Source organism: Oncorhynchus kisutch, linkage group LG1 (genome assembly GCF_002021735.2).
Source record: "Oncorhynchus kisutch isolate 150728-3 linkage group LG1, Okis_V2, whole genome shotgun sequence".
NCBI classification, from domain to species: domain Eukaryota; kingdom Metazoa; phylum Chordata; class Actinopteri; order Salmoniformes; family Salmonidae; genus Oncorhynchus; species Oncorhynchus kisutch.
In genome coordinates this window covers 42,812,362-42,839,862 of record NC_034174.2, presented here as the reverse complement: position 1 = coordinate 42,839,862, position 27,501 = coordinate 42,812,362, and the positions used below count along the sequence as shown (strand labels likewise).

General features: G+C 41.1%; 2 protein-coding genes across 3 annotated transcripts in view; one reads left to right on the top strand and one right to left on the bottom strand.

Moving 5' to 3' along the window:
• LOC116374203 (uncharacterized protein PB18E9.04c-like) overlaps nt 1-3,621 on the bottom strand; it is a 38,567-nt gene extending 34,946 nt beyond the window's left edge. Inside the window, exon 1 of one of the 2 annotated variants that reach the window (XM_031825087.1) lies at nt 3,449-3,621. The gene's annotated coding sequence lies outside the window, so the exon portion shown is untranslated. The remainder of the gene's footprint in view (nt 1-3,448) is intronic. The other variant, XM_031825092.1, reaches the window with a different exon arrangement.
• cfap20dc (CFAP20 domain containing) overlaps nt 2,958-27,501 on the top strand; it is a 55,062-nt gene continuing 30,518 nt past the window's right edge. Inside the window, exons 1-10 of the mRNA XM_031825101.1 lie at nt 2,958-3,397; nt 3,500-3,589; nt 5,834-5,927; nt 7,699-7,771; nt 15,244-15,355; nt 16,545-16,698; nt 17,379-17,516; nt 22,563-22,876; nt 23,713-23,839; nt 27,060-27,176. Of these exons, the coding sequence (XP_031680961.1) occupies nt 3,377-3,397; nt 3,500-3,589; nt 5,834-5,927; nt 7,699-7,771; nt 15,244-15,355; nt 16,545-16,698; nt 17,379-17,516; nt 22,563-22,876; nt 23,713-23,839; nt 27,060-27,176 (1,240 nt within the window). The 5' untranslated portion in view covers nt 2,958-3,376. The remainder of the gene's footprint in view (nt 3,398-3,499; nt 3,590-5,833; nt 5,928-7,698; nt 7,772-15,243; nt 15,356-16,544; nt 16,699-17,378; nt 17,517-22,562; nt 22,877-23,712; nt 23,840-27,059; nt 27,177-27,501) is intronic.

Below are 27,501 nucleotides of genomic sequence, written 5' to 3'. Positions count from 1 at the left end.
CCATCATTTGCTCACACACACACACAGTAATATGCACATACAGTGCATTCAGAAAGTATTCAGACCCCTTTACTTTACACAAGTTACAGCCTTATTCTAAAATTAAAATTTTAAAAAAGGTCTTCATTGATCTAAACACAATACTCAATAATGGCAGTGAAAACAGGTTTTTAGATTTTTTTGCACATTTACTACAAATAAAAAATACTGGATAATCTCTTGAAATAGTTGAACACGTTATTTGTATAAATTTTTTATTTAAATTAAATAGGCAAGTCAGTTAAGAACAAATTCTTATTTACAATGACAGCCTACACTGGCCAAACCTGGACGACGCTGGGCCAATTGTGCTCCGCCCTATGGGTCGCCTGGATACGAACCAGGGACTGTAGAGACACCTCTAGCACTGAGATGCAGTGCATTAGACCGCTGCACAACTCAGGAGCGCAGCGGTTATTACTCCAACCTGGTGAAAGTGACAAGTTTTCATTTTCACCAAAAACAACCTTATATCGAAAACCAACCCTTTGATTTAAAGGCCTGCACGTGCAGTTCGGCGAGAAACGACCGTTAGACCCGATGATGTGTTTCTGTGCTAGCCAACATCGCCATGACATCGCTTACAAGTGTGATCGGGGATTTCATTTTTTTTTTGTTTTGAATTTGACCCCTTTTTCTCCCCAATTTCGTGGTATTCAATTGTTGTAGTAGCTACTATCTTGTCTCATCGCTACAACTCCAGTACGGGCTCGGGAGAGACGAAGGTTGAAAGTCATGCGTCCTCTGATACGCAACCCAACCATCCGTACTGCTTCTTAACACAGCGCGCATCCAACCCGGAAGCCAGCCGCACCAATGTGTCGGAGGGTACACCGTGCACCTGGCAACCTTGGTTAGCGCGCACTGCGCCCGGCCCGCCACAGGAGTCGCTGGTGCGCGATAAGACAGTTGTGCGTCGCCCCACGGACCTCCCAGTCGCGGTAGGTTACAGCGCGCACGACAGAGCCTGGGCGTGAACCCAGGGACTCTGATGGCACAGCTGGCGCTGCAGTACAGCGCCCTTAACCACTGTGCCACCCGGGAGGCTGTGATCGGGGATTTCTATTGGAGAAACAGTTTCTGCATATCTTAATACTGTACTGTCTTTGATTAAACTGTTATTGTTCCTGTGTTATAACACTAAGCAACATTTTATTAGCACGATGTTAAATAATAATTTGGTCATTTCATTTTAATTGCATAACAGTGAGTTGAGTGTTTAACTACTCTACACTACTTTATTCAACTTGTGTGGTAATTCAATTATTAAGCAATTAAAAAGCCATTTCTAAAGTCCTATATAACAACAATGTTGCTATTGTAGAAATCATAAAGTTACTACATGAACTTGATGTCAGGTGTTACTGTATTAGCTTACATGTATGTCTCACTCATTAATGATATATTTCTTAGTCATTTTGAAAATGCAAAACTGCTCTACTCTAATTTTGAGATGAGTCAATGTATTGCCTAGCTCTAGCTTAATGCCTGAAAGTGTCATTTATCTATTTTTTTTCAGGCCTAAACATGTGTCTTGTTTGCTTTACATTTGTAGCATTTCTTTCAGTTCTTTTGATTGATAAATGTTAAAGGTCGACTCAGTAATATGACGTAGATTCACTAAGTAAACAGCATAGTGTGTCAATTTCTGCAACACCTAAGAGCTTTGAAGCGCGAGGCTAAACTTCTCAGGTGTTTTGTTCCCGAGGCTCCCACGCTGTAAGAGCGTGAAGCAAATCTGTGCACATGCACAGTGTGATTGTGTGAGAGTGAAGTCTTGCATCTCACTCATCTCAATATTTGGTGCTGTTCGTAAAATGTTCTCCAATCATTAAGTATTTAATTCTAGGATATATATACACACACACACACACACACACACACACAAACTGAACAAAAATATAAACGCAAGATGTAAAGTGTTGGTCTCGTGTTTCATGAGATTAAATAAAATATCTCTGAAACATTACATATGCACAAAAAGCATATTCAACAACAAAAATCTCAGAAATGTGTTTACATACCTGTTAGTTAGGATTTATCCTTTGCCAAGATAATCCATCCAATAAGCTGATTAAACAGCATGATCATTACATAAGTGCACCTTATGCTGGAGACAATAAAAGGCCACTCTAAAATGTTCAGTTTTGTCATACAACACAATGCCACAGATGTCTCAAGTTTTGAGGGAGTGTGCAATTGGCATTCTGACTGCAGAAATGTAATGTTAATTTCTCTATCATAAGCCGCCTCCAATGCCATTTTAGAGAATTTGGCAGTACGTCCAACCGGCCTCACAACCACAGGCCACGTGTAACCTCGCCAGCCCAGGGCCTCCACATCTGGCTTCTTCATCGTCTGAGACCAGCCACCGGGACAGCTGATGAAACTGAGGAGTATTTCTGTTTGTAATAATGCCCTTTTCTGGGGAAAAACGTATTCTGATTGGCTGGGCCTGGCTCCCAAGTGGGTTGGCTGGGCCTGGCTGCCAGGCCCACTGATGGCAGCGCCACTGCCCAGTCATGTGAAATCCATAGATTAGGGCCTAATGAATTGATTTCAAATGACTGATTTCCTTATATGAACTGTAACTCTGTAAGATCGTTGAAAATATTGCATGTTGAATTTATATTTTTGTTTAGTATTAAGGCCAGGCACCACACCCTCATAGGGTAATTTGGCTGATAAATGCTGATATTTGCATATAGCACAAATCCCTGTTTTTTGGACACTGGATGTCAGCCTAAATATTTTGGTTACATTTTGTTAAGACATTCCTGGACTGGACCTTCATCCTTCTATCTGTGAAATACTAAAGACATGTACGTAAAATGCATTTTTTGGCTGTCTAGAAGCTGTCTTTTGTTGTTTTAAAGTTAATTGCCTGCAATTCTACACATTTTACTGTCTCATATGCAGACTGGGATAGACTGGCTAGATCTGATCTCGATACAGTAGTGCAGCCTCGTGCTACAGTGTAGCGTCTTGTCACCATGGAGACACCCCGACTCAAATGACTGTGGATTTTAGCTAGCAGACTTTGGCATTTGCCAGTTAGCTAGCAAACATTGAAAATCACGGATGAAGAATTATTTCGAGAATTTGCTCTGTTTTGGAACACTCCTGTGGACAGCGTGCCGACAATCTTTGATTATAAAGCCAACACTGGACTGATAGCAAGACACATGCATGCCGAGGTTAAATAAAATGACGTTAGCCAGCTAACGTTACTGTAGCCAGCTATTGGAAGTGGTCAAATGCCAGTCCAGAATGTTATCTAGCTAGCTAACATTAGTGGTTGACAAAGGAAAGAAGACATCCTACCTGAAACTGAAACATGTTTAAGAACGAATATCAGGTAAATCTTAGTTTAACAAATCTTCAATGTACAACATAGCCTGACCGTTACCTCTCAAACACTCACTGTCTGTCATGAAAACGAATGGCATTTCCTTCACAGGGTGGAGCTGCTGTAGAGATCTTCAGTGCACAAGGGAAAGATCCTGTTGCAAAATGGAAACTTTGTGGAGGAAAATCAGCTATAAATAAAGTGAGTTGCATATTGAGCCAGACATTGAGCCAGACCCCCCCCCCCCCCCCCGCTATGCTTCTTCCGGGTCTCTGTCTGTCTCCCTGCCTGTCTACGCCTTAGGTTATACGTTATAAAAGCCAAGCCGATTTAGGCTGTATTGCAAATTAGTGCCTGTCAAATGTGTTCCCCTGAATCAACACTAAGTGTTAATTACTATTACAGGGCACCAGACTAACATTTTACACTTTTAAGGTTGGTGGCACCAGCCCATGATTTGGTCAGACCCAAATCATGAGAAATCATCTTATGAAATCATTCATAGTGCTTTATTAATATTAAGAAGTATAATAAATAGACTACTGAGGTAGGCCTATTCATGAAATAAGTTGTTTCACCTAACACGTCCAAGCAGGAATGCATAATTCAAGATGTTTTTATGTGCTAACTAATTCCAATCATTGTCATGAATTTTGGGTTGACAATGAAACTATAGTTGTTATTCTACTGTCAAAATAGGACTCCAGAATTATTATTTTTTGTTCGTTATAGATTAATTACATACATCTTTATGTGCACTAACTAATATCATAGGCATATTCATTTGTGATTACCCATGGGACATTCAGTGCATTCGGAAAGTATTCAGACCCCTTTACTTTTTCCACATTTAGAACCTTATTCTAAAAATGATTAAATAAACACAATACCCCATAATGACAAAGCGAAAACATAAAAAACAGATCCCTTATTAAGAATTCAGACCCTTTGCTATGGGACTCGAAAATTGAGCTCAGGTACATCCTGTTTCCATTGATCATCCTTGAGATGTTTCTAAAACTTGATTGGAGTCCACCTGTGGTAAATTCCATTGATTGGACATGATTTGGAAAGGCACACACCTTCCTATATAAGGTCCCACAGTTGACAGTGCATGTCAGAGCAAAAACCAAGGCATGAGGTCGAAGGAATTGTCCCTAGAGCTCCGATACAGGATTGTGTCGAGGCACAGATGTGGGGAAGGGTAAAAAAAAATGTCTGCAGCATTGAAGGTCCCCAAGAACACAGTGGCCTCCATCATTCTTAAATGGGAGAAGTTTGAGTCCACCAAGAGTCTTTCTAGAGCTCGCCGCCTGGCCAATCGGGGGAGATCGTCCTTGGTCAGGGAGGTGACAAAAAGCTCTGACAGAGCTCCAGAGTTCCTCTTTGGAGATGGGACAACCTTCCAGAATGATGACCAAATGTAGCCAGATGGAAGCCCCTCCTCAGTAAAAGGCACATGACAGCCAGCTTGGAAATGGCCAAAAGACACCTAAAGACTCTCAGACCATGAGAAACAAGATTCTCTGGGTTGATGAAACCAAGATTGAACTCTTTGGCCTGATTGCCAAGCGTCACGTCTGGAGGGAACCTGGCACCATCCCTACCGTGAAGCATGGTGGAGGCAGCATCATGCTGTGGGGATGTTTTTCAGTGGCAGGGACTGGGAGACTAGTCAGGATTGAGGGAAAGATGAACAGAGCAAAGTACAGAGAGATACTTGATGAAAACCTGCTCCAGAGCGCTCAGGACCACAGACTGGGGAAAAGATTCACCTTCCAACAGGAGAACGACCCTAAACACACAGCCAAGATATTGCAGGAGTGTCCTCCGGACAAGTCTCTGAATGTCCTTCTGTGGCCCAGCCATAGCCCGGACTTGATCCCGATCTAACCTCTCTGGAGAGACCTGAAAATATCTGTGCAGCGATGCTCCCCATCCAACCTGACAGAGCTTGAGAGGATCTGCAGAGAAGAATGTGAGAAACTCCCCAAATACAGGTGTGCCAAGCGTGTAGCGTCATACCCAAGAAGACTCGAGGCTGTAATCACTGCCAAAGGTGCTTCAACAAAGTACTGAGTAAAGTGTCTGAATTCTTATGTAAATGTGATATTTCAGCTTTTTATTTTTAATAACTTTGCTAAAATATATTTTAAAAACTATTTTTGCTTTATCATTATGGGGTATTGTGTGTAGATTGATGAGGGAAAAAAACAATTTAATCCATTTTAGAATAAGGCTGTAATGTAACAAAATGTGGAAAACATCAAGGGGTCTGAATACTTTCCGAATGCACAATATAGGCCTATGCCTGCGCAATGGCATGTGCAAAAATTGGTCCAGCCCATCTGGCATTTGCCAGAATTGCCAGATGGCCAATCTGCTGCAGCTGATATGAATAACCTGATCATCATAATCTAGCATTTTTGCATTGCTCTGCTCTAGGAGTTTGACAAAGAGGTCAAGAGCTTTGTGTACAGTCTGGAGGGGAGCAGCCAAGCTATTAAAATGCAGATGCCAAAGGATGGAAAAATGTCTCGTAAGTCTCAACCATATACAGTGCCTTGCGAAAGTATTCGGCCCCCTTGAACTTTGCGACCTTTTGCCACATTTCAGGCTTCAAACATAAAGATATAAAACTGTATTTTTTTGTGAAGAATCAACAAAAAGTGGGACACAATCATGAAGTGGAACGACATTTATTGGATATTTCAAACTTTTTTAACAAATCAAAAACTGAAAAATTGGGCGTGCTAAATTATTCAGCCCCCTTAAGTTAATACTTTGTAGCGCCACCTTTTGCTGCGATTACAGCTGTAAGTCGCTTGGGGTATGTCTCTATCAGTTTTGCACATCGAGAGACTGACATTTTTTCCCATTCCTCCTTGCAAAACAGCTCGAGCTCAGTGAGGTTGGATGGAGAGCATTTGTGAACAGCAGTTTTCAGTTCTTTCCACAGATTCTCGATTGGATTCAGGTCTGGACTTTGACTTGGCCATTCTAACACCTGGATATGTTTATTTTTGAACCATTCCATTGTAGATTTTGCTTTATGTTTTGGATCATTGTCTTCTTGGAAGACAAATCTCCATCCCAGTCTCAGGTCTTTTGCAGACTCCATCAGGTTTTCTTCCAGAATGGGCCTGTATTTGGCTCCATCCATCTTCCCATCAATTTTAACCATCTTCCCTGTCCCTGCTGAAGAAAAGCAGGCCCAAACCATGATGCTGCCACCACCATGTTTGACAGTGGGGATGGTGTGTTCAGGGTGATGAGCTGTGTTGCTTTTACGCCAAACATAACGTTTTGCATTGTTGCCAAAAACTTCAATTTTGGTTTCATCTGACCAGAGCACCTTCTTCCACATGTTTGGTGTGTCTCCCAGGTGGCTTGTGGCAAACTTTAAACGACACTTTTTATGGATATCTTTATGAAATGGCTTTCTTCTTGCCACTCTTCCATAAAGGCCAGATTTGTGCAATATACGACTGATTGTTGTCCTATGGAAAGAGTCTCCCATGTCAGCTGTAGATCTCTGCAGTTCATCCAGAGTGATCATGGGCCTCTTGGCTGCATCTCTGATCAGTCTTCTCCTTGTATGAGCTGAAAGTTTAGAGGGACGGCCAGGTCTTGGTAGATTTGCAGTGGTCTGATACTCCTTCCATTTCAATATTATCGCTTGCACAGTGCTCCTTGGGATGTTTAAAGCTTGGGAAATCTTTTTGTATCCAAATCCGGCTTTAATCTTCTTCACAACAGTATCTCGGACCTGCCTGGTGTGTTCCTTGTTCTTCATGATGCTCTCTGCGCTTTTAACGGACCTCTGAGACTATCACAGTGCAGGTGCATTTATACGGAGACTTGATTACAAACAGGTGGATTGTATTTATCATCATTAGTCATTTAGGTCAACATTGGATCATTCAGAGATCCTCACTGAACTTCTGGAGAGAGTTTGCTGCACTGAAAGTAAAGGGGCTGAATAATTTTGCACGCCCAATTTTTCAGTTTTTGATTTGTTAAAAAAGTTTGAAATATTCAATAAATGTCGTTCCACTTCATGACTGTGTCCCACTTGTTGTTGATTCTTCACAAAAAAATACAGTTTTATATCTTTATGTTTGAAGCCTGAAATGTGGCAAAAGGTCGCAAAGTTCAAGGGGGCCGAATACTTTCGCAAGGCACTGTACTGTTTGAATGAGACCTAAGAATATTGTACCCAACTAGGCCTATTGAAAAAACAGGGCACGGAGTCTATTACTAATTTACTGTAGGTTGAATAATGTATGTTTGTTTGATTGTCATTCCAGTTGGACTGGTACAGAGATTCTTGGTCCTCCAGGTGAATGTTTCCCAATGTAAAGACTTCTCTACAGAGCTTGTGTAAGTAGCCTACCAGACCAGTATCCTCTTATTTTCACTTACTTCATGGCCTTGCTTCATACCAGAAAAAACACTGTAATCACACATCTTTAACACGGAAGCTGTCTGTCAACCATAATCTAACTGCCCCTGGTCACATTTATTCTCCCTCCTCCCAACATGAGTTGATCATCTATATCCAGCCACTAATTCCTCAGGAAAACAGAGTGACAGTTTTATTGGTTCCAAAAGACATCCATTACCTTTTAATGTAGACATACGCATGCATGCACACAGACTCTCGCTCTCTGTCTGTCTGTCTGTCTGTCTGTCTGTCTGTCTGTCTGTCTGTCTGTCTGTCTGTCTGTCTGTCTGTCTGTCTGTCTGTCTGTCTGTCTGTCTGTCTGTCTGTCTGTCTGGCTGTCTGGCTGTCTGTCTGTCTGTCTGTCTGTCTGTCTGTCTCTCTCTCTCTCTCTCTCTCTCTCTCTCTCTCTCTCTCTCTCTCTCTCTCTCTCTCTCTCTCTCGCTCTCATTATAATGACAGTGAGTTAGTATTGGATAATTCTGTAATTTTTTGTCTACTGAAACTTCATTAAGTTAAGAATAAAAGCCCACAGTGGTGGTGTGTCTGAACTGAAGCAATGTGTTTGATAGGACCTGACCATTTTAATGAAGGGACTGACAAGATGTATCTCTGTGACACATTATACTGTGTCACGCTGGGCAGGCACAGCACCTTTATAGTTTGACCCATTAGGAAACTCTGTTCTGCAGGCAGTAGTATATGTAATTATAGTAGCAGATCATCATGTTGAAGGTCGGGTTAGCTTTACATAAAAGGATTAAACATTGTTCACAGAGCAGCAACCATATGCACACACATATAAATGCACGCACATGCACACACACTTTAATTAATTCATTCACACATTCTCACACACACACACAAACTTAAACCAGTGTGCTTAGTACACAGTAAAGGAGAGATGGCATACACTCTAAACTCTATGTCTAAGCCTGTCATCCTCAGAAGAATTTCCATAATCAGAATTGCTAAAATCAACACTTCCGATGAGGTGGATATTAAAAAGTTATTATAAACAAAGGTAATCAGGTGTTACATTATCTAGAGTGAGTTCAATTCAAATGTTCTTTTTAATTCAGCAACCTTTTTCTATTTGAGAGAGACAATAACACATTTGTAAAATTGGCTTTTAGCAAGAAGATAATCCATTGTGCTGCAAAACTAATTTCCAGATTAGAAAACAGGCGCTGGCAGTTGATCATATTCAAAGCCCTGGCTTGATTTGTAGTCACAATAATGAAGAGGGTGAAGTAAGTGAAGCAACAGTCTTGGCTGCACACTTTCTTTGCTGGTAACTTGTAGTTCATTTGGTTGAAATGGAAACTTAATCAGTTTGGGACTTTCGGTCTGCCAAATGTGTTCTTCAAACACTTTTGTGAATTGTTCTAAATTGAGTAAATATAGCCCTAATTAATGTATTACCGGTGTATATAGGCCCTATTATGGGCCAATAATAGGCCCTATATCATTGGACAGAGCAGACTTGTTGGTCCCGCTGCAGTGAAAACATTGATGTGATGTCGATGAATTTCATGCATCATCTTTCTGTGTAGTGTTTGTTATTCTGAAGCACTAATTAATAAAGATGCAATAATGGAAAAAGCAGCGTTTCGATTGTGTCCTGGTCACCGGTACCGTGTAATTATGTAAAACTCCAGGCTGGAGAAAATGCAATCCATTAGAGACATTGGTCATGGTTACTCGCTAGTGTTAATGAAGCTATCGTTCAGATGGAGGAGGGGGCTGTGTGGAAAATGGGCCAGAAGAACTACTTTAGGCTTTCAGTTTGCTTCTTTCCCTCTTTTTCATAAATTCCTCCTCTCCTACTTTCTCTCTCTCAAACTCCCTCCCTCCCCTTCCCCCCCTCGCTCCCTGCAGATGATGAAGATACACTACATGACCAAATATATGTGAACATCTCATTCCAAAATCATGGGCATTAATATGGAGTTGGTCACCGCTTTGCTGTTATAACAGCCTCCATTCTTCTGGGAAGGCTTTCCACCAGATGTTAGAACATTGCTGTGGGGACTTGCTTCCATTCAGCCACGAGCATTAGTGAGGTCGGGCACTGATGTTGGGCGATTAGGCCTGGCTTGCAGTCGACGTTCCAATTCATCCCAAAGGTGTTCGATGGGGTTGAGGTCAGGACTCTGTGCAGGCCAGTCAAGTTCTTCCACACCAATCTCGACAAACCATTTATGTATGGACCTCGCTTTGTGCATGGGGCATTGTCCACCAAAAGTACAGTTGGCACTATGCATTGGGGCAGGTAGCGTTCTCCTGGCATCCGCTAAACCGAGATTCATCCGTCGGGACTGTCAGATGGTGAAATGTGATTCATCATTCCAGAGAAGAAGTTTCCACTGCTCCAGAGTCCAATGGCAACGAGCTTTACACCACTCCAGCTGACGCTTAGCATTGCACATGGTGATCTTAGGCTTGTGTGCGGGTGCTTGGCCATGGAAACCCACTTCATGAAGCTCCCGACGAACAGTTCTTGTGCTGACGTTGCTTCCAGAGGCAGTTTGGAACTTGGTAGTGAGTGTTGCAACCGAGGTCAGACGATTTTTACACTCTTCGGCACTTAACGGGCCCATTCTGTGAGTTTGTATGGCCTATCACTTTGCGGCTGAGCCGTTGTTGCTTCTAGACGTTTCCACTTCACAATAACAGCACTTACAGTTGACCGGGGTAGCTCTAGTAGGGCAGAAATTGAACAAACTGACTTGTTGGCATCCTATGATGGTGCCACGTTGAAAGTCACCGAGCTCTTCAGTAAGGCCATTCTACTGCCAATGTTTGTCCATGGAGATTGCATGGCTGTGTGCTCAAATGTATACATCTGTCAGCAATGGGTGTGGCTGAAATAGCCAACTCCGCTAAATTGAAGGGTTGTCCACATACTTTTGTATATATAGTGCAGATGAATAATAGCATAGTACGTTATGATTGCATTCAGAACTGATCACAGTAATAGTAATTGGTGCTCACCAGTGTAGTACCCTGACATTGGGTGAGGTGAGGAGATGAGATGTTTAATCATATCTGCTAGGCGGAGTAGAGGTAACAGGTGAACACTGTTCCAAAGTCCATTACAGAGGAAAGACATGCTGGGAGACAGTGGATGTCCCAAATGGCACCCTGTTCCCTATATAGTTCACTACTTTTGACCAGAGGCCTATGGGCCCTAGTCAAAAGTAGTGCACTATGAAGGGAATACGGTGCCATTTGGGACCCTGAGAGAGGCTGTTTAGCATCAGGACAGCCATGTTGATAGGCCTTGTCTTAATTTGTGCCTGTGTGAATAGAGGTTAAACACACCATCTTAGCTGTAAGTAGAATAAGGTCTTAATGCTGTAATGCTTTCGTAGGCCAGATAGCTTGATCAGTTGTTAACATGGCGTGTGTGTGTGTGTGTGTGTGTGTGTGTGTGTGTGTGTGTGTGTGTGTGTGTGTGTGTGTGTGTGTGTGTGTGTGTGTGTGTGTGTGTGTGTGTGTGTGTGTGTGTGTATTGAGGACGGAGGAGAACCCAAGCCATGTGCCATATTCTTACGTGTTGTTGCTTACAATCATTTCACGAGTAGGGTTGCAAAACTACCAGTAATTTACCAAAGTTACCGCAATCTTCAGTAATTTCTTCGGTATTTCTTCGGTATTCTAATTAGCATAATACAAAAATCCCCATTAAAATATGTCAGTTTAAGCTAGAGATATCAGTTGGATGCGGCTCAATCCACCGCTTCCGCCTATGTAACACTTCCGAAAATCGGTCTTCTCACAAAATCGTCTGAACGGTTTGGCCTAGAAAAACGTTTATTAAAGAACACGATGGTGTTCTCCGTGTTGCTCTACGACCCCCACACGTGTCTTGGGACTAGTCTGAAGTTGGTACAGCTGATCTGCCAACTTCTGACTGCAAGTTTGAACTACACCCTAATGTGACCCCTATGTGTTAAGGTGAAACTCACGAATACGTACATGCCGGTTGTTTTGCTCTAGGACGTCCACAGGCCTCACAAGTCTCGTTTGAATATCCACAATGTACCAGTTGTCAATGTACCAGTTGAAAAAAATGTGGTTAGAAAGTATATATGGAGACTGTTTAGTGACAAAATAAATTAACAAATGTTTCCTGATCAAAAACATTTTTTGACTCATTTTTGATACTTCAAGTGGTCTTAAAATTCTAAATCAAATAGAAAAATGATCCTAGGTATGACCATCTTTAAAAAAAAATGCATATAGCGTATGTCACGCCCTGATCTGTTTCACCTGTCCTTGTGCTTGTCTCCACCCCCTCCAGGTGTCGCTTATTATCCCGTTGTATTTATCCCTGTGTTTCCTGTCTCTCTGTGCCAGTTCGTCTTGTTTGTCAAATCAACCACCGGTTTTGTGTCTCAGCTCCTGCTTTTCCCAGTCTCTCTTTTCTCGCCCTCCTGGTCTTGACCCTTGACTGTCCTGACTCTGAGCCCACCTGCCTGACCACCCTGACCTCGAGTCTGCCTGTCATCTTGTACCATTTGGACTCTGACCTGGTTTATGAACTCTCGCCTGTACCGACCTGCCTTTTGCCTACCCCTTTTGCTATAATATATATCGGAGCTCAACCATCTGCCTTTTGTGTCTGCATTTGGGTCTCGCCTTGTGCCCTTATAGCTTAGTAGTACCTCCCCAGCTTTGTCATTAAATGTTTTATTTTAAAATCATATTATTGAATTATTTTATATATTTTACATGTGATAAGGCCACACAGAGGGACAGAAATAAGCACAGATACCTGTGATAATCTGAAGTACCAAAAAGAAATGCCATTAGATATCATCTTGTAAAATTCCCCCAAAAACTTGAAAGCTACATAAATTCTAGTAGTTTACTGGTAACATCTGCAACCCTAATCATGAGTAACATGCTTACTTGCAAACACATAACTTAAAATTGTTTAAGTATACAACAGTTTTTCATCAATCTCTATGCCTCAGATCACACAGTCCTCAATTTATGACAAATCCGAACTTGAGTTGGCTCAAGTTGCCGAAAGCTCTCTGTACCCAAAGTAGCAAATGTTTCATTGTTCACATTGTTCAACTGAAGGTTGTGTCAGTTTCGTATCAATGATGCATGTATACTTAATTCAGAAGAACCATATAACCTTGAGACTGAGAGAAATGATTTGTGCTCTGCCTTTGTGCCATTTGGCTTTTAGCCCCCAGTGCTTTTATGCTACTAAACTGTAGACGGAATTGCCATGCTATTTATTTTGTACTATGCCCTTTCATCTAAGATGTAACTTACTCTTGCATGTATCCAGAAGGATTTGGTATCACATTTGTTACTTTGAACACCACCAGCCAAGTCAATTTACCAGAAATGGTGGGTCAACAGTGTGTTTGTGTGTGTGATCTCCCCTTGGCTATTAATTTAAAAAAAACATTTTTTTACACCAATAGGATTTTTTTATGAAATCCTATGTATCTGTGTTTGTCTTTGCAGAGAATGCATGCCATGTACAATGAATGCTGTAAAAGATAGGCCAATATACAAAATGTTATTATAATGACACTTTGTTTGATGTCTTAATAACACACCCTCAGGGGCTTTAAGCTAGCTGTAACATTACATTTTCACCCCTCAACACATCTTCATTCCTCACACAAATTGAATTCTGTTTTAGGGGTGGGGATCGGTAGATAGGTGCTATAATTCAGTGGAGGTGGTGAAAGTGAATTAGCATGTAAATTGATTAATTCCCTCTTCTCTTCTACCCTCCACCTCTAACAATGGAGGGGATGCATCTTATCACGCTGACACAAGGCAATAGATTATGCTCCTGAAAGCTGTGTTAGTGGAAAAATAGGCCAGCTCTCCCTCACTGTTAAAGAGGGAATCCGCATTTGAAACAACAATGGCTTTGGTTAACAGCTGAGGGACGGGCCTGGAGAAATGTTATTTGTTAAAGAGCTATTGATGCAAGGACCATCCAATTTATAAAAAATTATAGTTGTAAGCATATATTGAGACTACAGTTTTGTGTACATTTACAATGTTTACAAATATTGGAGAAAAACAAGCTTATATTTTAGGTTTTGATGGGGTACGACAGTTGAACTAAGCTCATGAGGCATTTACTAATTCTATTCTTCAAGAATCAATGAGTATATATCATCAATTTATATGTCCAAAAATGGATGTAGCAACTGCAGGTTTGTTCCTTTAAAAGATCAATCTTATTTTTCTTATTAAAACATAACATTTCATTTCACATTTTAGTCATATAGCAGATGCTCTTTATCCAGAGCAACTTACAGGAGCAATTAGGGTTACAGTGCATTCAGAAAGTATTCAGACCTGTTGACATTTTCCACATTTTGTTACATTACAGCCTTATTCTAAAATCAATTAAATTAGTTTTTTACCTCAATAATCTACACACAATAATAACAACCCTATAATGACACGTTGAAAACGGGTTGAATTCTTTTTTGTGTGCAAATGTATTAGAAATAAAAACAGATACCTTATTTACATAAGTATTCAGACCCTTTGCTATGAGACTTGAAATTGAGCTCAGGTGCATCCTGTTTCCATTGATCATCCTTGAGATGTTTAGATTGGAGTACACCTGTGGTAAAATTAATTGATTGGACATGATTTGGAAAGGCACACACCTGTGTACTGTATAAGGTCCCACAGTTGACAGTGCATATCAGAGCAAAAACCAAGCCATTCAGGTTGAAGGAATTGTCCTATAGAACTCCGATACAGGATTGTGTCTAGGGTAGCATTGAAGGTCCCCAAGAACACAGTGACCTCCATCATTCTTAGATGGGAGAAGTTAGGAACCACCCAGATTGTTCCTAGAGCTGGCCGCCCGGCCAAACTGAGCAATCGGGGGAGAAAGGCCTTGGTCAGGGATGTGACCAAGAACCCGATGGTCACTCTGACAGAGCTCCAGCGGTCCTCTGTGGAGATGGGAGAAGCTTCCAGAAGGACAAACCTCTCTACAGCACTCCACCAATCAGGCCTTTATGGTAGAGTGGCCAGACTGAAGCCTGAAGTAAAAGGCACATGACAGCCCGCTTGGAGATTGCCAAAAGGCACCCAAAGAAACAAGATTCTCTGGTCTGATGAAACCAAGATTGAACTCTTTGGCCTGAATGCCAAGCGTCACATCTGGAGGAAACCTGCCACCTTCCCTACGGTGAAGCATGGTGGTGGCAGCATCATGCTGTGGGGATGTTTTTCAGTGGCTCTTAGCAGAGGGTTCTACATGGACAAAGGGTTCTCCTATGGGGATAGCCCAAAGAACCCTTTTAGATTCTAGATTTTTTTCTAAGACTTGAAAGTTTATTGTAATATATAATTGCTGTTCACTATTAACTCATGAATTCCTTCACTTGTTTTTCAGGATAACTGATTTAGGTCATCTGAAAAGGAGGCTGTACCTATCCACGGTTCATAAAGAGTTCTCTGCTACACCCTTGCATGCAAGGATACCTTTCGGTCTGAAACGCAACGTTGTGAGTATTGCCCTCGCCTCCACCACTAACATAAGTACAATATATCGAGGTTGCTTGTGACTTAAGAAATTTCTGCAAATTTCTACCAGTTCGAAAGATACTATCCCAGCTTACAATTCTAGGGAGAGAGAACATTTTAGTCATGTTATCTGTAATGTTCTCCTGATGTTTGAGTGTCCAGATTTCCGTTAGTTCTAGGAACATTCTATCGATGTCAGCAAAAAACCTTATGAGAGCCTATTTAGCACGTTTTGGTGTTAGAGTTAGGACAATTCCTTAATGTCAAACATAACTTACCGAAAACGTGGTTACCATGTAGCCCTTACATCCCTTCACCTACTCTGCTTGCTTCTCACAAAGATACAGCGGTTGGAACCAAAAATCTCAAATTTTGACTCATCAGACCAAAGGATAGATTTGGTGTCCTTTAGTAGTGGTTTCTTTGCAGCAATTCAACCACGAAGGACTGATTCACACAGTCTCCTCTTGATGTTGAGATGTGTCTGTTACTTGAACTCTGTGAAGCATTTATTTGGGCTGCAATTTCTGAGGCTGGAAACTCTAATGAACGTATCCTCTGCAGCAGAGGTAACATCATAGCGCTTGGTTTTTGCGACTGCACTTGAAAAAACATATTTCCGGATTGAATGACCGTCCTGTCTTAAAGTAATGATGGACTGTCGTTTCTCAGAATCTTTCCTATATCTCTAAGGATAGACACTTCAGAACAAACTTCCTTTAGATTTTTAGGGGGGGACTATCTGTTGTTTCTTATTGTATCTGTCTCTTTCTTATTCAATGCGTTTGTATGGGTTAATAGCAGTAAGGCCAAATAAATATTTTTTTCAAATTCATTTTTGATACTTCAAAGGGTCTTAAAAATCCAAAATCAAATAGAATACTAATCTTTGGTATGACCTTTTTATTCCATATAGTTTAGTAGAACAATCACAGTAAGGTACTTAATTGTTACCCACAAATTATTTGATATTGAGATGAAAACGTCTGCATTGGACCTGTAAAGGAATGTTCTCTAAAGTTATGGGAGCATTTGATGTTAGCTGGGATATTGCTTCAACAAACTTAAAAAAAAAAACAGGGACAAGGAGGAGAGCTGTCAACTGTTTCAATTGCTTTAGATAGTCTGAACGAAACAATTTCCTTCTCTTCCCTCTTTTCTCATCTCTAGTGGTGCAACATGTGCATCGACCTTGTGTCATTCACCAGTGAGCTGTTTAAAGGTGCAGGGTTCTTATCCCTGGATGGAATCACTGTCTCTGCCAGCTGTAAGTTACGGAGAATCTTCACCATGAAGACTGAGCCTGCAGGGGCTTCTGATGGAGGTAAGACATTCAGTCAGTCAGTCAGTCATTCAGTCACACCAAAACACTCTAAACGCTCCATCATGGCAAGACATGTCCTCTTCATTTTTGTCCATTCCATGGATATTAAACTGTACATTTTTATTCCCATGAACATTAGGCCTTTTTGAAAATGGATGCTTGGCCTACCATGGTAGGTTGCTTAAACAGTCATGGTAAGCCGATGTGTATCATGTGAATAGCCTACATGGTGAATCAATGATACACCCCAGGGTGAGTCCAACCTCACACCTCCATCCCTCACAGAGCATCACGACAGTGATGTTTGATATGGCACAGCAACACCTTGAGCTGCAGATTACTGGTGTGTGTGTGTGTGTGTGTGTGTGTGTGTGTGTGTGTGTGTGTGTGTGTGTGTGTGTGTGTGTGTGTGTGTGTGTGTGTGTGTGTGTGTGTGTGTGTGTGTGTGTGTGTGTGTGTGTGTGTGTGTGTGTACACCCACTACACCGCCTGCCAGTTCATCTGGAAAATGGATAGGCCTGGATTTTTTATTTATTTTTATGAATTATTATGCAAAACGCTTATTTTCTCTTCCTTGAGAAAGCCAATACCTCCATAATTATGTTTTCAGCTAGATCACTTTTGGTTTATTCATTCTCTTGTTTCATGCGTAGTTTTTTGTTTTTGTTTTCCCTCTGTAGACCTATATATTGGTGTAAATGGTCCCATGGACTCGATCCCTCGGAGCTGCCAGTTTCCCCCTGACGTCCACCAGGTGATCCAGGTAAAGAACATGGAGAGGCTGAGACTGGCAGACCTGAAGACTTGCCCTCAGTCTGGTGGGTGAGACAACACATCTATGAAGTAAATAGATAAAGAACCTACATCCCTTCTGTGAGGTGTTGGATACAAGTAAAAAAGAAAGTTGCACACTCAAAATCATGTGTGGGTGTGACTTTCTTCATTTGAGAGAACAAATGCTGCGCTCTGTGTTTATTTCTAATCCCCCTCTTTGGTTGGAACAAGCACGTTATGGTTGGGATAGAGCTTGAGATCTTGTTCATCTGAGTTCTTGAGTGTCAATAGCTAACCAAGTGATTGTCCAATAATAGTAACAATAACCCAGTAATACAAAACAATCAAATCAAGTCCAGTATTTATTTTCATCAAACAGTTCAAGGCTACGTCCATTTTGTTCCGTCTTTGACCAAGAAACAAATAATAATTCAGTTCAATTAATTTCCATATAAGCCAGACTTTTCCATTTGTTTCAAACAGACACCAGTAATTCTCTGAAATTGGTTTGCCCTTTCTGGCTCCTTCTGTTTTTGTTTCCCTGATTGGATATGCTTCATGACTGGCTAAACTCAGCCTCAGACCCCCACATCTAACCAAAGTAAACATAGTCCCATAGTTGCAAACAGTTTTCCATTTATTGAAAGCAGCATATTGCAAATCTTTATCTTTGAAATGTAAAATGTGTTTTGTTTTTCAATATGTCCATAACATGTTTAAACACAAATAAGCAGTCGAATATAGATTGTGCTTTTCCAGACACTTTTGTTGCATGTAATCAGATAGTTTGCTTGTCTCTCATGGTTTACATAATAATCTGTCAGTTCAGTAATCTCCTGTTGATTCCTGAGCTGCTATCACAGATGGTATGTAAAGTCTAATAGAGTTTCTGAGGGATTAAATACATAAAGACAGGGCCTTAAAGGCATACCCAGGAAGACAGCATCATCAGAGTACAGCAATGCCCATTGGGATTTTGTGGCTTTACATAACCATCCCTATAACTTTGAAAGGCGGTCAAAGTTCCATTGTTGTTGTTTTGTGTAAATTTCTGTTGTTGTTTTATGGTTGAAAGCAATGAAAATCCAGAACAGGCAGTAAGTAGTACTTTGAAGGACTTGCATTTATTCTCACCTAAAAGCTTCCACTCTGCTGCAGGCGGCACAGTGTGATTGTTGCACTCTAAAACCCAGGTGGCCTTTGGAATTTGGCTCGCACATCACCCCGCACCTGTACACCCAGAAAGAGAGAGAACAGCAATTCTATGTGTTTATGAGGGAGAAAGACATGCGCCAGTGATTCAGGAGCCCCACTCTGCTCCCCTACAGACAGACAGTACCTCTGTGGCCTTTTTATCAGCGCATATTTATTTGTTCTGACAGCTGTCTCCAGCATGTTGAGTCACTTGGCCGTGCCATTAGAAATGAACAGTAATCACATGCACACACACACTTGGACACATGCATGCATACACACACACACACACACACACACACACACACACACACACACACACACACACACACACACACACACACACACACACACACACACACTAAGAGAGAGAGACACACATGCAATGCACACACTCGTGCACGCACACAGCGTTCGTTTTCTTGTAAATTAGTTCTCATAATTGGTTGGTCTAGTTATTAGCATAACATGCCTAATAATGATTAAAAGGGATTGCTATTAAAGTAGACATCCAATCTAATTGTGTAAAAAAGACTGTTGCTAATTACTGTTTCTTGAGTTTAGTACATTCGTCAGCCAAACAGCAAATTAAAAGATGAAACATTTATAGAGATTTTTTGTTGTTGTTGAGAGAGAGAACAGTTGAACCAATTGCATGCTTGGTTTTGTCTTTTCAACAATGGTGTGACCTTGTCTTTAGGTTCATCCAATTATCACTAGGCACTTTGCTATGGAAAAGTGTAGGCGGGTTGTTCCCTTTTGGGCAGTGTGGTGAAGAAAACCTTTATTTCCCCTAATTTTAACATTCTGTCATGACGAGCTTTTATGTTCAACTTTTACATCAAAAAAACAATCTCAAGAGGTTATTATTATTATTATTTATTTGTTATATGGTAAGTGCCTATTAAGTGCCAAAGAAAGTAACGCTGTTGAACGTAACAGAGTTGACGATTTCATCTTAAATCAGCCATAAATCCCCTTGTGACAGGGGGAATGGAAGTTTGTTGTATGCAGCAATTAGGAGCAATTGAATGCAAGCTTCACAAAAAAATAAAAATATTGTGAAAAAATTATTGCCTGTCTATTTATGGGAAACGGGGTTGGCGTGTAATGCTCGACCCACTCAGTTTTCCACCACAAAACCAGAAAATTGCACAAAAAAAGTAGAACCAGCTCACCCGCTTTCACTATTAGATTTGACATTTTTTGACATTCCAGTCATTTAGCAGACCCTTTTATCCAGATCGACCTACAGTAGTGAGTGCATACATTTTCATACTGGTTCCCTGTGAGAATCTAACCCTCAACGCTGGTGTTGCAAGTGCCATGCTCTACCAAGTGAGTGAGGACTGATGTTTAATGTTTCTTTTGAAAAATCATTTTTAAATAGGAATAGTTTCACCATTATTAAAATTAGTTGTTTTTTTAACCTTAAAATAAATCAATAATCACCTTAAATAAATAATAATCTTCAGAAACTACTGTATCAAAGCAACAAACTAACAAGGGGTATACAAAAATCTGATTTATTGAATTTTCCATATGGTCTATATTAAAGAGCACTTCATTTAATATAACAGGCTATTAAAATCCAATATTGGTGCATCATTTCTACTTAAAATATCAAAAGTACGCAAAAGGGACTCATGTTGTGGAACGACCCAGGCCTGTAAGTTGTGGTGTTCCAAACCAATCAGACTCAAGCTTCTGCATTTATATAAAGGAAGCTATGGTGCTTATTTCCCACTCCCAATATTTCTCTGATTAGTTATACCACAGTTTATATAACATAGCTACAGTTGAAGTCAGAAGTTTACATGCACCTTAGCCAAATACATTTAAACTCACAATTCCTAGTAATAATTCCCTGTCTTAGGCCTGTTAGGATCACCACTTTATTTTAAGAATGTGAGATGTCAGAATAATAGTAGAGAGAATTATTTATTTCAGCTTTTATTTCTTTCATCACATTCCCAGTGAGTCAGAAGTTTACATACACTCAATTAGTATTTAGTAGCTTTGACTTTAACTGGTTTAACTTGGGTTCAACGTTTCGGGTAGCCTTCCCCAAGCTTCCAACAATAAGTTGGGTGAATTTTGGCCCATTCCTCCTGACAGAGCTGGTGTAACTGAGTCAGGTTTGTAGGCCTCCTTGCTCGCACACGCTTTTTCAGTTCTGCCCACACATTTTCTACAGGATTGAGGTCAGGGCTTTGTGATGGCCACTCCAATACCTTGACCTTGTTGTCCTTAAGCCATTTTGCCACAACTTTGGAAGTATGCTTGGGGTCATTGTCCATTTGGAAGACCCATTTGCAACCAAGCTTTAACTTCCTGACAGATGTCTTGAGATGTTGCTTCAATATATCCACATAATTTTCCTTCCTCATGACGCCATCTATTTTGTGAAGTGCACCAGTCCCTCCTGCAGCAAAGCACCCCCACAACATGATGCTGCCCCCCCCCGTGCTTCACGGTTGGGATGGTGTTCTTCGGCTTGCAAGCCTCCCCCTTTTTCCTCCAAACATAACGATGGTCATTATGGCCAAACAGTTCTATTTTTATTTCATTAGACCAGATGACATTTCTCCAAAAAGTAAGATCTTTGTTCCCATGTGCAGTTGCAAACCGTAGTCTAGCTTTTTTTGTAGCGGTTTTGGAACAGTGGCTCCTTCCTTGCTGAGTGGCCTTTCAGGTTATGTCGATATAGGACTTGTTTTACTGTGGATATAGATAATTGTGTACCTGTTTCCTCCAGCATCTTCACAAGGTCCTTTGCTGTTTTTCTGGGATTGATTTGTACTTTTCGCACCAAAGTACGTTCATCTCTAGGAGATAGGACGCGTCTCCTTCCTGAGCGGTATGACAGCTGCGTGGTCCCATGGTGTTTATACTTGCATACTATTGTTTGTACAGATGAAAGTGGTACCTTCAGGCGTTTGGAAATTACTCCCAAGGATGAAGCAGACTTGTGGAGGTCTACAATTTTCTTTCTGAGGTCTTGGCTGATTTCTTTTGATTTTACCATGATGTCAAGCAAAGAGGCACTGAGTTTGAAGGTAGGCCTTGAAATACATCCACAGGTACACCTCCAATTGACTCAAATTATGTAAATTAGCCTATCACAAGCTTCTAAAGCCATGACATCATTTTCTGGAATTTTCCAAGCTGTTTAAAGGCACAGTCAACTAAGTGCATGTAAACTTCTGACCCACTGGAATTGTGATACAGTGAATTATAAGTGAAATAATCTGTCTATAAATAGTTGTTGGAAAAAAATATTGTGTCATGCACAAAGTAGATGTCCTAACCAACTTGCCAAAACTACAGTTTGTTAACAAGACATTTGTGGAGTGGTTGAAAATGTGTTTTAATGACTCCAACCTAAGTCTATGTAAACTTCCGACTTCAACTCTGTCCATTTTTTAATCAATCTTGGTTGAGAGGGGTGTAATTTTGTTTGTAAATGAATTATGTGCAGAGGGGTGCTGGTATGCCACTGTAATATCAAGCTCAAATCCATATGTTAAATCAGCTGGAATCTATTTGCAATGTCAGGATATCACTGCCTTTTTACATAGGAGGCGTTTGTCTCTTGCTATGTTATTCTTAGCCTCGAGTAATATTAATGAAACACAAATAAGTGCAAAGTGGTGACAGTGCGAGTAACAGTTTAATAGTAATAGGCTGATATGCTACATTAAGCCTATGTGTAATGTGTTTGAGCTGGTTACTTGAAAATTACACTAAACAGCCAGACATTGCTGTTGATCACTATCACAGTCACGATCACTATCTTTTTCCCCAGTATTACATTGAAAGAGAGGATCCTATGCGTTGTAAACATTGATAACAAATGAGTATCCAAATGATCCGTTTATTTTTGTACCTTCCAGATCAGTCAGGCAGTGGCAGGGTAGCCAGTGCTGCTCGAGGCCCCAAGATCCAGCCGGACGCCTCCCACATCGCATTTGGGTCGAGGGTTTTAGGACCCCCTCCACTGACCGGAAGGAAGAATAGTGGACTCTCAGAGGGACAGGGACAGGACGGGAGGACACAGGACGGGAGAACACAGGACGGGAGGACACAGGACGGGAGGACACAGGACGGGAGGACACAGGACGGGAGGACACAGGACGGGAGGACACAGGACGGGAGGACACAGGACGGGAGGACACAGGACAGGAGGACACACCGGAGAATGTATATGGTAATACTCCCCTGAGAAGGGAGCTTGCTGTCCAAACATGGGTTGATTTCATATATAAATATATTGCAAGGGAGTGCTAGAGTCTCTCTTATGAATACCCACATGAACACATTTATCATACAATGTGACTATTGCATTTACCAGTAGTGTGAAAATAAGTTTTGGGAGGAGCTGTTGTTATTTTATTGTACCGCTGGCCCACTCTCCAAACATAGATATCACATCCACAAAGAGACCTTTGTGAATAGTATTTGAGGAATTCCTGCTTTTGTTTTCTCTTTTTCTCCAATAGTTTGATGATGATAAGAATCAACGGATGTTGTCTTGAGGCACCTGAAGTTATTTGGGTCTTTGACGCATTCTGAACTATTTCTGTATTATTATCCGCCTGTCATATCTCCCATCATTGGAAAGCCTGTGTCTTCTAGGACTCCCGAGAGAGATACGCTCTGTGATCCTCTTTTGTTGGTTTTTGCTTTTCTGTTTCTGCCGTTAGTGCTCTGATTTGATTTATGTTTTATAATATGTTTTTATACCTCTCTCTCAATTCAATTCAAATGGCTTCATTGGCATGGGAAACATATGTTTAGATTGTAAATAGTAAGCATTACACTCACAAAGGTTTAAAAGGAATATAGACATTTATGGCTATGTACAGTGTTGTAACGACGTGCAAATAGTTCAAGTACAAACGGGAAAATAAATAAACATAATGTTGCCCTTTTCTTGGGGCAACAGGTTGCCAATCTTGTTCTCTCTCTCTCTCTCTCTCTCTCTCTCTCTCTCTCTCTCTCTCTCTCTCTCTCTCTCTCTCTCCTTCTTTCTCTCTGTCACAGGGGTCTGTATCTGGTGCAAGAACAAATAGAACAGCTGCTTCAGAGAGATATCAGGATCATGGAGACTGGAGCGAGAAACAACCTGGTCCCAGTAGCCAGAAGAATGACTCCGTTTATGAGCTGGCAGGTAAGGACAACACTCTGTCGTCTGTTCCACACAACGTCAAGTAAAAATGCCATAGACATTTACATTCAACTGAAATGCTCAAATCAACCTACAACATTGTTTTACATGTCGATGTTAGGTAACCTTGTTGAAAGGGATGTTAGGACAATACTTTTAGAACATAATATTTGAAATTGTTCAAGCTTAGAGAGATGTGGCCGCAGCCATATTGAAACAGCGTAATAGGAATGGTAGAGCGTCCGCACGCCTACTTTACTCATGGCCTTTGGTATCCGTTCAGCGAGCAAGGTCTAGCTGTGTTAAACATTACAGTAGTTTTGACATGTGCATCTGATCATACTGTGTTTGCCAGCAAGCTAGCTAACAGCAAACAAGGTTAGTAAGCTAGCCAACTGCATGGTAATGAAGTCAGTTTTGCAGATCGTGTACACTATGCATGAAACGGTATTCAATATGGTTTGCAGTGAGGGACTTCACTTCAAACGCAGTAGAGGCTAGCAAGCTAGCTGGGCCAGAAACAGCTGGCTAGAAAAAGGAGTATTGAAGCTAGCTAGGTGTCTGATCTAAAAGATTTTACAACAGACATGTCGGGTTGTTAACAGTGTCCACTCGTATTAAATCAATTGCAGCTAGTTGTAAGATTTATGAGACCAAATTATGTTACCAATGTCCATAGTGAAATCCATAATCCATAGTAAAATCCTGCTCTGTAGCAAGCTGTTCCGATAACGACACTAGCATGCAAAATATCCATCAAGGATAGCTGAGCATACCGTGGTTTTGGACTAGCTGGCTATGATAGCCCACAACGCACAGTATAATTCTTTGGTCAATTTATCATGCCATATCGCCTAGTTTAGGGATCATCAACTAGATTCAGCCACAGGCCAATTTTTTTCTTAAGCAGATGGTCAGGGGGCCAGAACATAATTACAAATAATTTGTAAACTGCAGATTGACCGCAAGAAGCACAAACGGATATAATATTGAACTAAAACAGAATAATTTCAAACATTGCTTACATTTGTATACGATCGCATACTGTATATCTCTATATTATGTGTGGGACTACATTGGAACAGATTTCCAAAATGAAAATCACTCTTGTTTTATGTTCAACAAGAAAATATATACATTTTTAAATTAAAAAAAATCTTACATTTTTGCTCAGAAAACTAAAATTAATAAAATCACCCACGGGCCAAATTCGTCCAGTGGGCCGCTAGTTGGGGAACCCTGATCTAGCTAGTCTATAACAGGAGAGCCTTCTAAAAAGGCACTTATATGAAAATATTGCAAATGAGGCTACTAACATACTGTTACGACTTCTAGGAGTTGTGGGTACGGAGTCAGGCGCAGAGAGCAGAGGGTAAATCACAACTGTATTTATTCCGGAGAAAAGTAGGTCACGCCAAAACACCAGGCGCATACAATGACCGGCCCAAAAACAGGACACAAACAGTCCGGAGAAATACAAAAATATCACATCCACAAAACGAACAGAGAAACAAGCCTGCACAAAATCCGGCGGGCCTACTGGGTTTAAATAGCCCACAATCAAAACCTAAACACAAAACAGGTGCAACTAATCAGACACAACTAAATGAAACAGAAAAGGGGTTCGGTGGCAGCTAGTAGGCCGGAGACGACGACCGCCGAGCGCCGCCCGAACAGGAAGAGGAACAGGAACGAACATCTTCGGCGGGATTCGTGACACATGCATTGTAATCAGGGCTGCCTGTCAGATGAACCAATCAAGTGATGTCGTTGATGACACATTATCAACATGGCAACACACAGCCCTTTTTTTAATTTAACCTTTATTTAACTAGTCAGTTAAGAACAAATTCTTTTTTACAATGACAGCCTACACCGGCCAAATTGTTTGCCATCCTATGGGACTCCCAATCACGGCCAGTTGTGATACAGCCTGGATTCAAACCAAGGTGTCTGTGGTGACGCCTCTAGCACTGATGCAGTGCCTTAGACCGCTGCGCCACTCGGGAGCCCGAGTAGTCAAATGATTTTCAATCATTTTAACATAAATATTAGTTTTTCAGCAGTTTTAAGGGTAGGAACATGCTTCTTTATCACATTTGGTTATCGAAATCACCTTAACTTACTAAAATGTTTCAGTTCATTTTTAATACTTTTGTCGTTAAGCAGACACTGGTAACCAGAGTGATTTACAGTGCAATCATCTTAAAGTAGCTAGGTGAGACAACCATATATCACAGTCATAGTAAGCATGAGGGTGCTGTGGGATTAATCAAGATATTTTTTGATGAGGTTGGTTTTCAGACGTTTTCAGACGATAGTGCTTCCAGATGTCTGTCGGTGTGGATCCCGCACTGTAGTGTCGACTGTTATCATTAGCATCAGCAAATCTCAAATCGTTGTAACAGAAATTCAAGCATGAACTGAGAGTTTTTTATAGGCCATTAATAATGTGCATGCCACACTACTACAGAAACCATACATTCATTCCACAGTGTGCTTCCCACACTGACCAATAGTCACAGACATGACTTGGAAATTGTGATTTGGGAAAATCTGAAAAACAACTTCCTCCTTAGTTTTGCCGAGCTTGCTTTATTCAGCCCAGTTTGTCGAATTACTGCTCCCCTAAGAGAAGTTAAATCAGTGTATATTTAATGTACTTTCAACAGCTGTCCTTTTCCACCAAGCTAACTAACCGTAAACACTGGTTCATTAGTACAATGGTATGACAGAATCATTGACTCCCCAACGTTCATCATAGTTATGGTTTCCCTTCTCAATCTGAGTGCGTAATTGAAATATTACATAAGTATGTCTGGTTAGCATGCTCCTTTATGTGATAGTAATTCAGCCGCACACTGACTCTATACACTCACTGACCTAAATTCTAATATATTAGACTTGGTAATGCAGTACGTTTGAAGTGTGATGGAGTGTATAAGAAGATCATTAAAATATCTAGCTTTAGTTGTGCATAGCTAGCTTTATTTAGTCTGCTGCACTCGCTATTGATGGATTGGATAGAGCTCGTTTTCCTTTTATTACCTTTTATTGAGAACGAAAGATGGTTTTACTGTGGCATACTATTCAGTACTCCGTAAGCTGTTCCGCTAGCCATTAACAAACTGTTATCTGCTCAGGTTCTAAAGTTGCGATATGTGTTTGTCAGGCTGTTATTGTGACTGGTGTTTTGAATGTAACCTCGTTGTGTAATGTACAGGGAAGCCAGGGAGCCTGCAGCCGCGACCACCTAAAGACAGAGCGTCATCAGACAAGGCGGGGTCCAGGAAGCTACGGGTACACAGTGCAGGGAAGGAGAAATTGGCGCCTGGCTCAGGTGAGCTGTGTATGTATGATGAAAGCTTTAGAGAGCCTGTCTGTGTGAACTGGATTGTGTGTCTAAGTGTGAAGTGTGTGAAGTGTGGTGGTCTTAGGGTAGATGTTCTCTTTTCTGTTGTAAATGGACCCATAGACGCTGGACTTAGCCACCATGGAGACAGGAACCAACTACTTTTGACCCCCAGTGAGACGAGTGGAGACCAAACAGGTCAGACACTTCTCTAAACTGACAAACTTTTAAAAACTGGATACAACCGGGCTCCAGCTAGTGCTTCTGTTTCTGATTTGGGAGTGAAGTGAAGACACTTTAACCCCTTTATCCA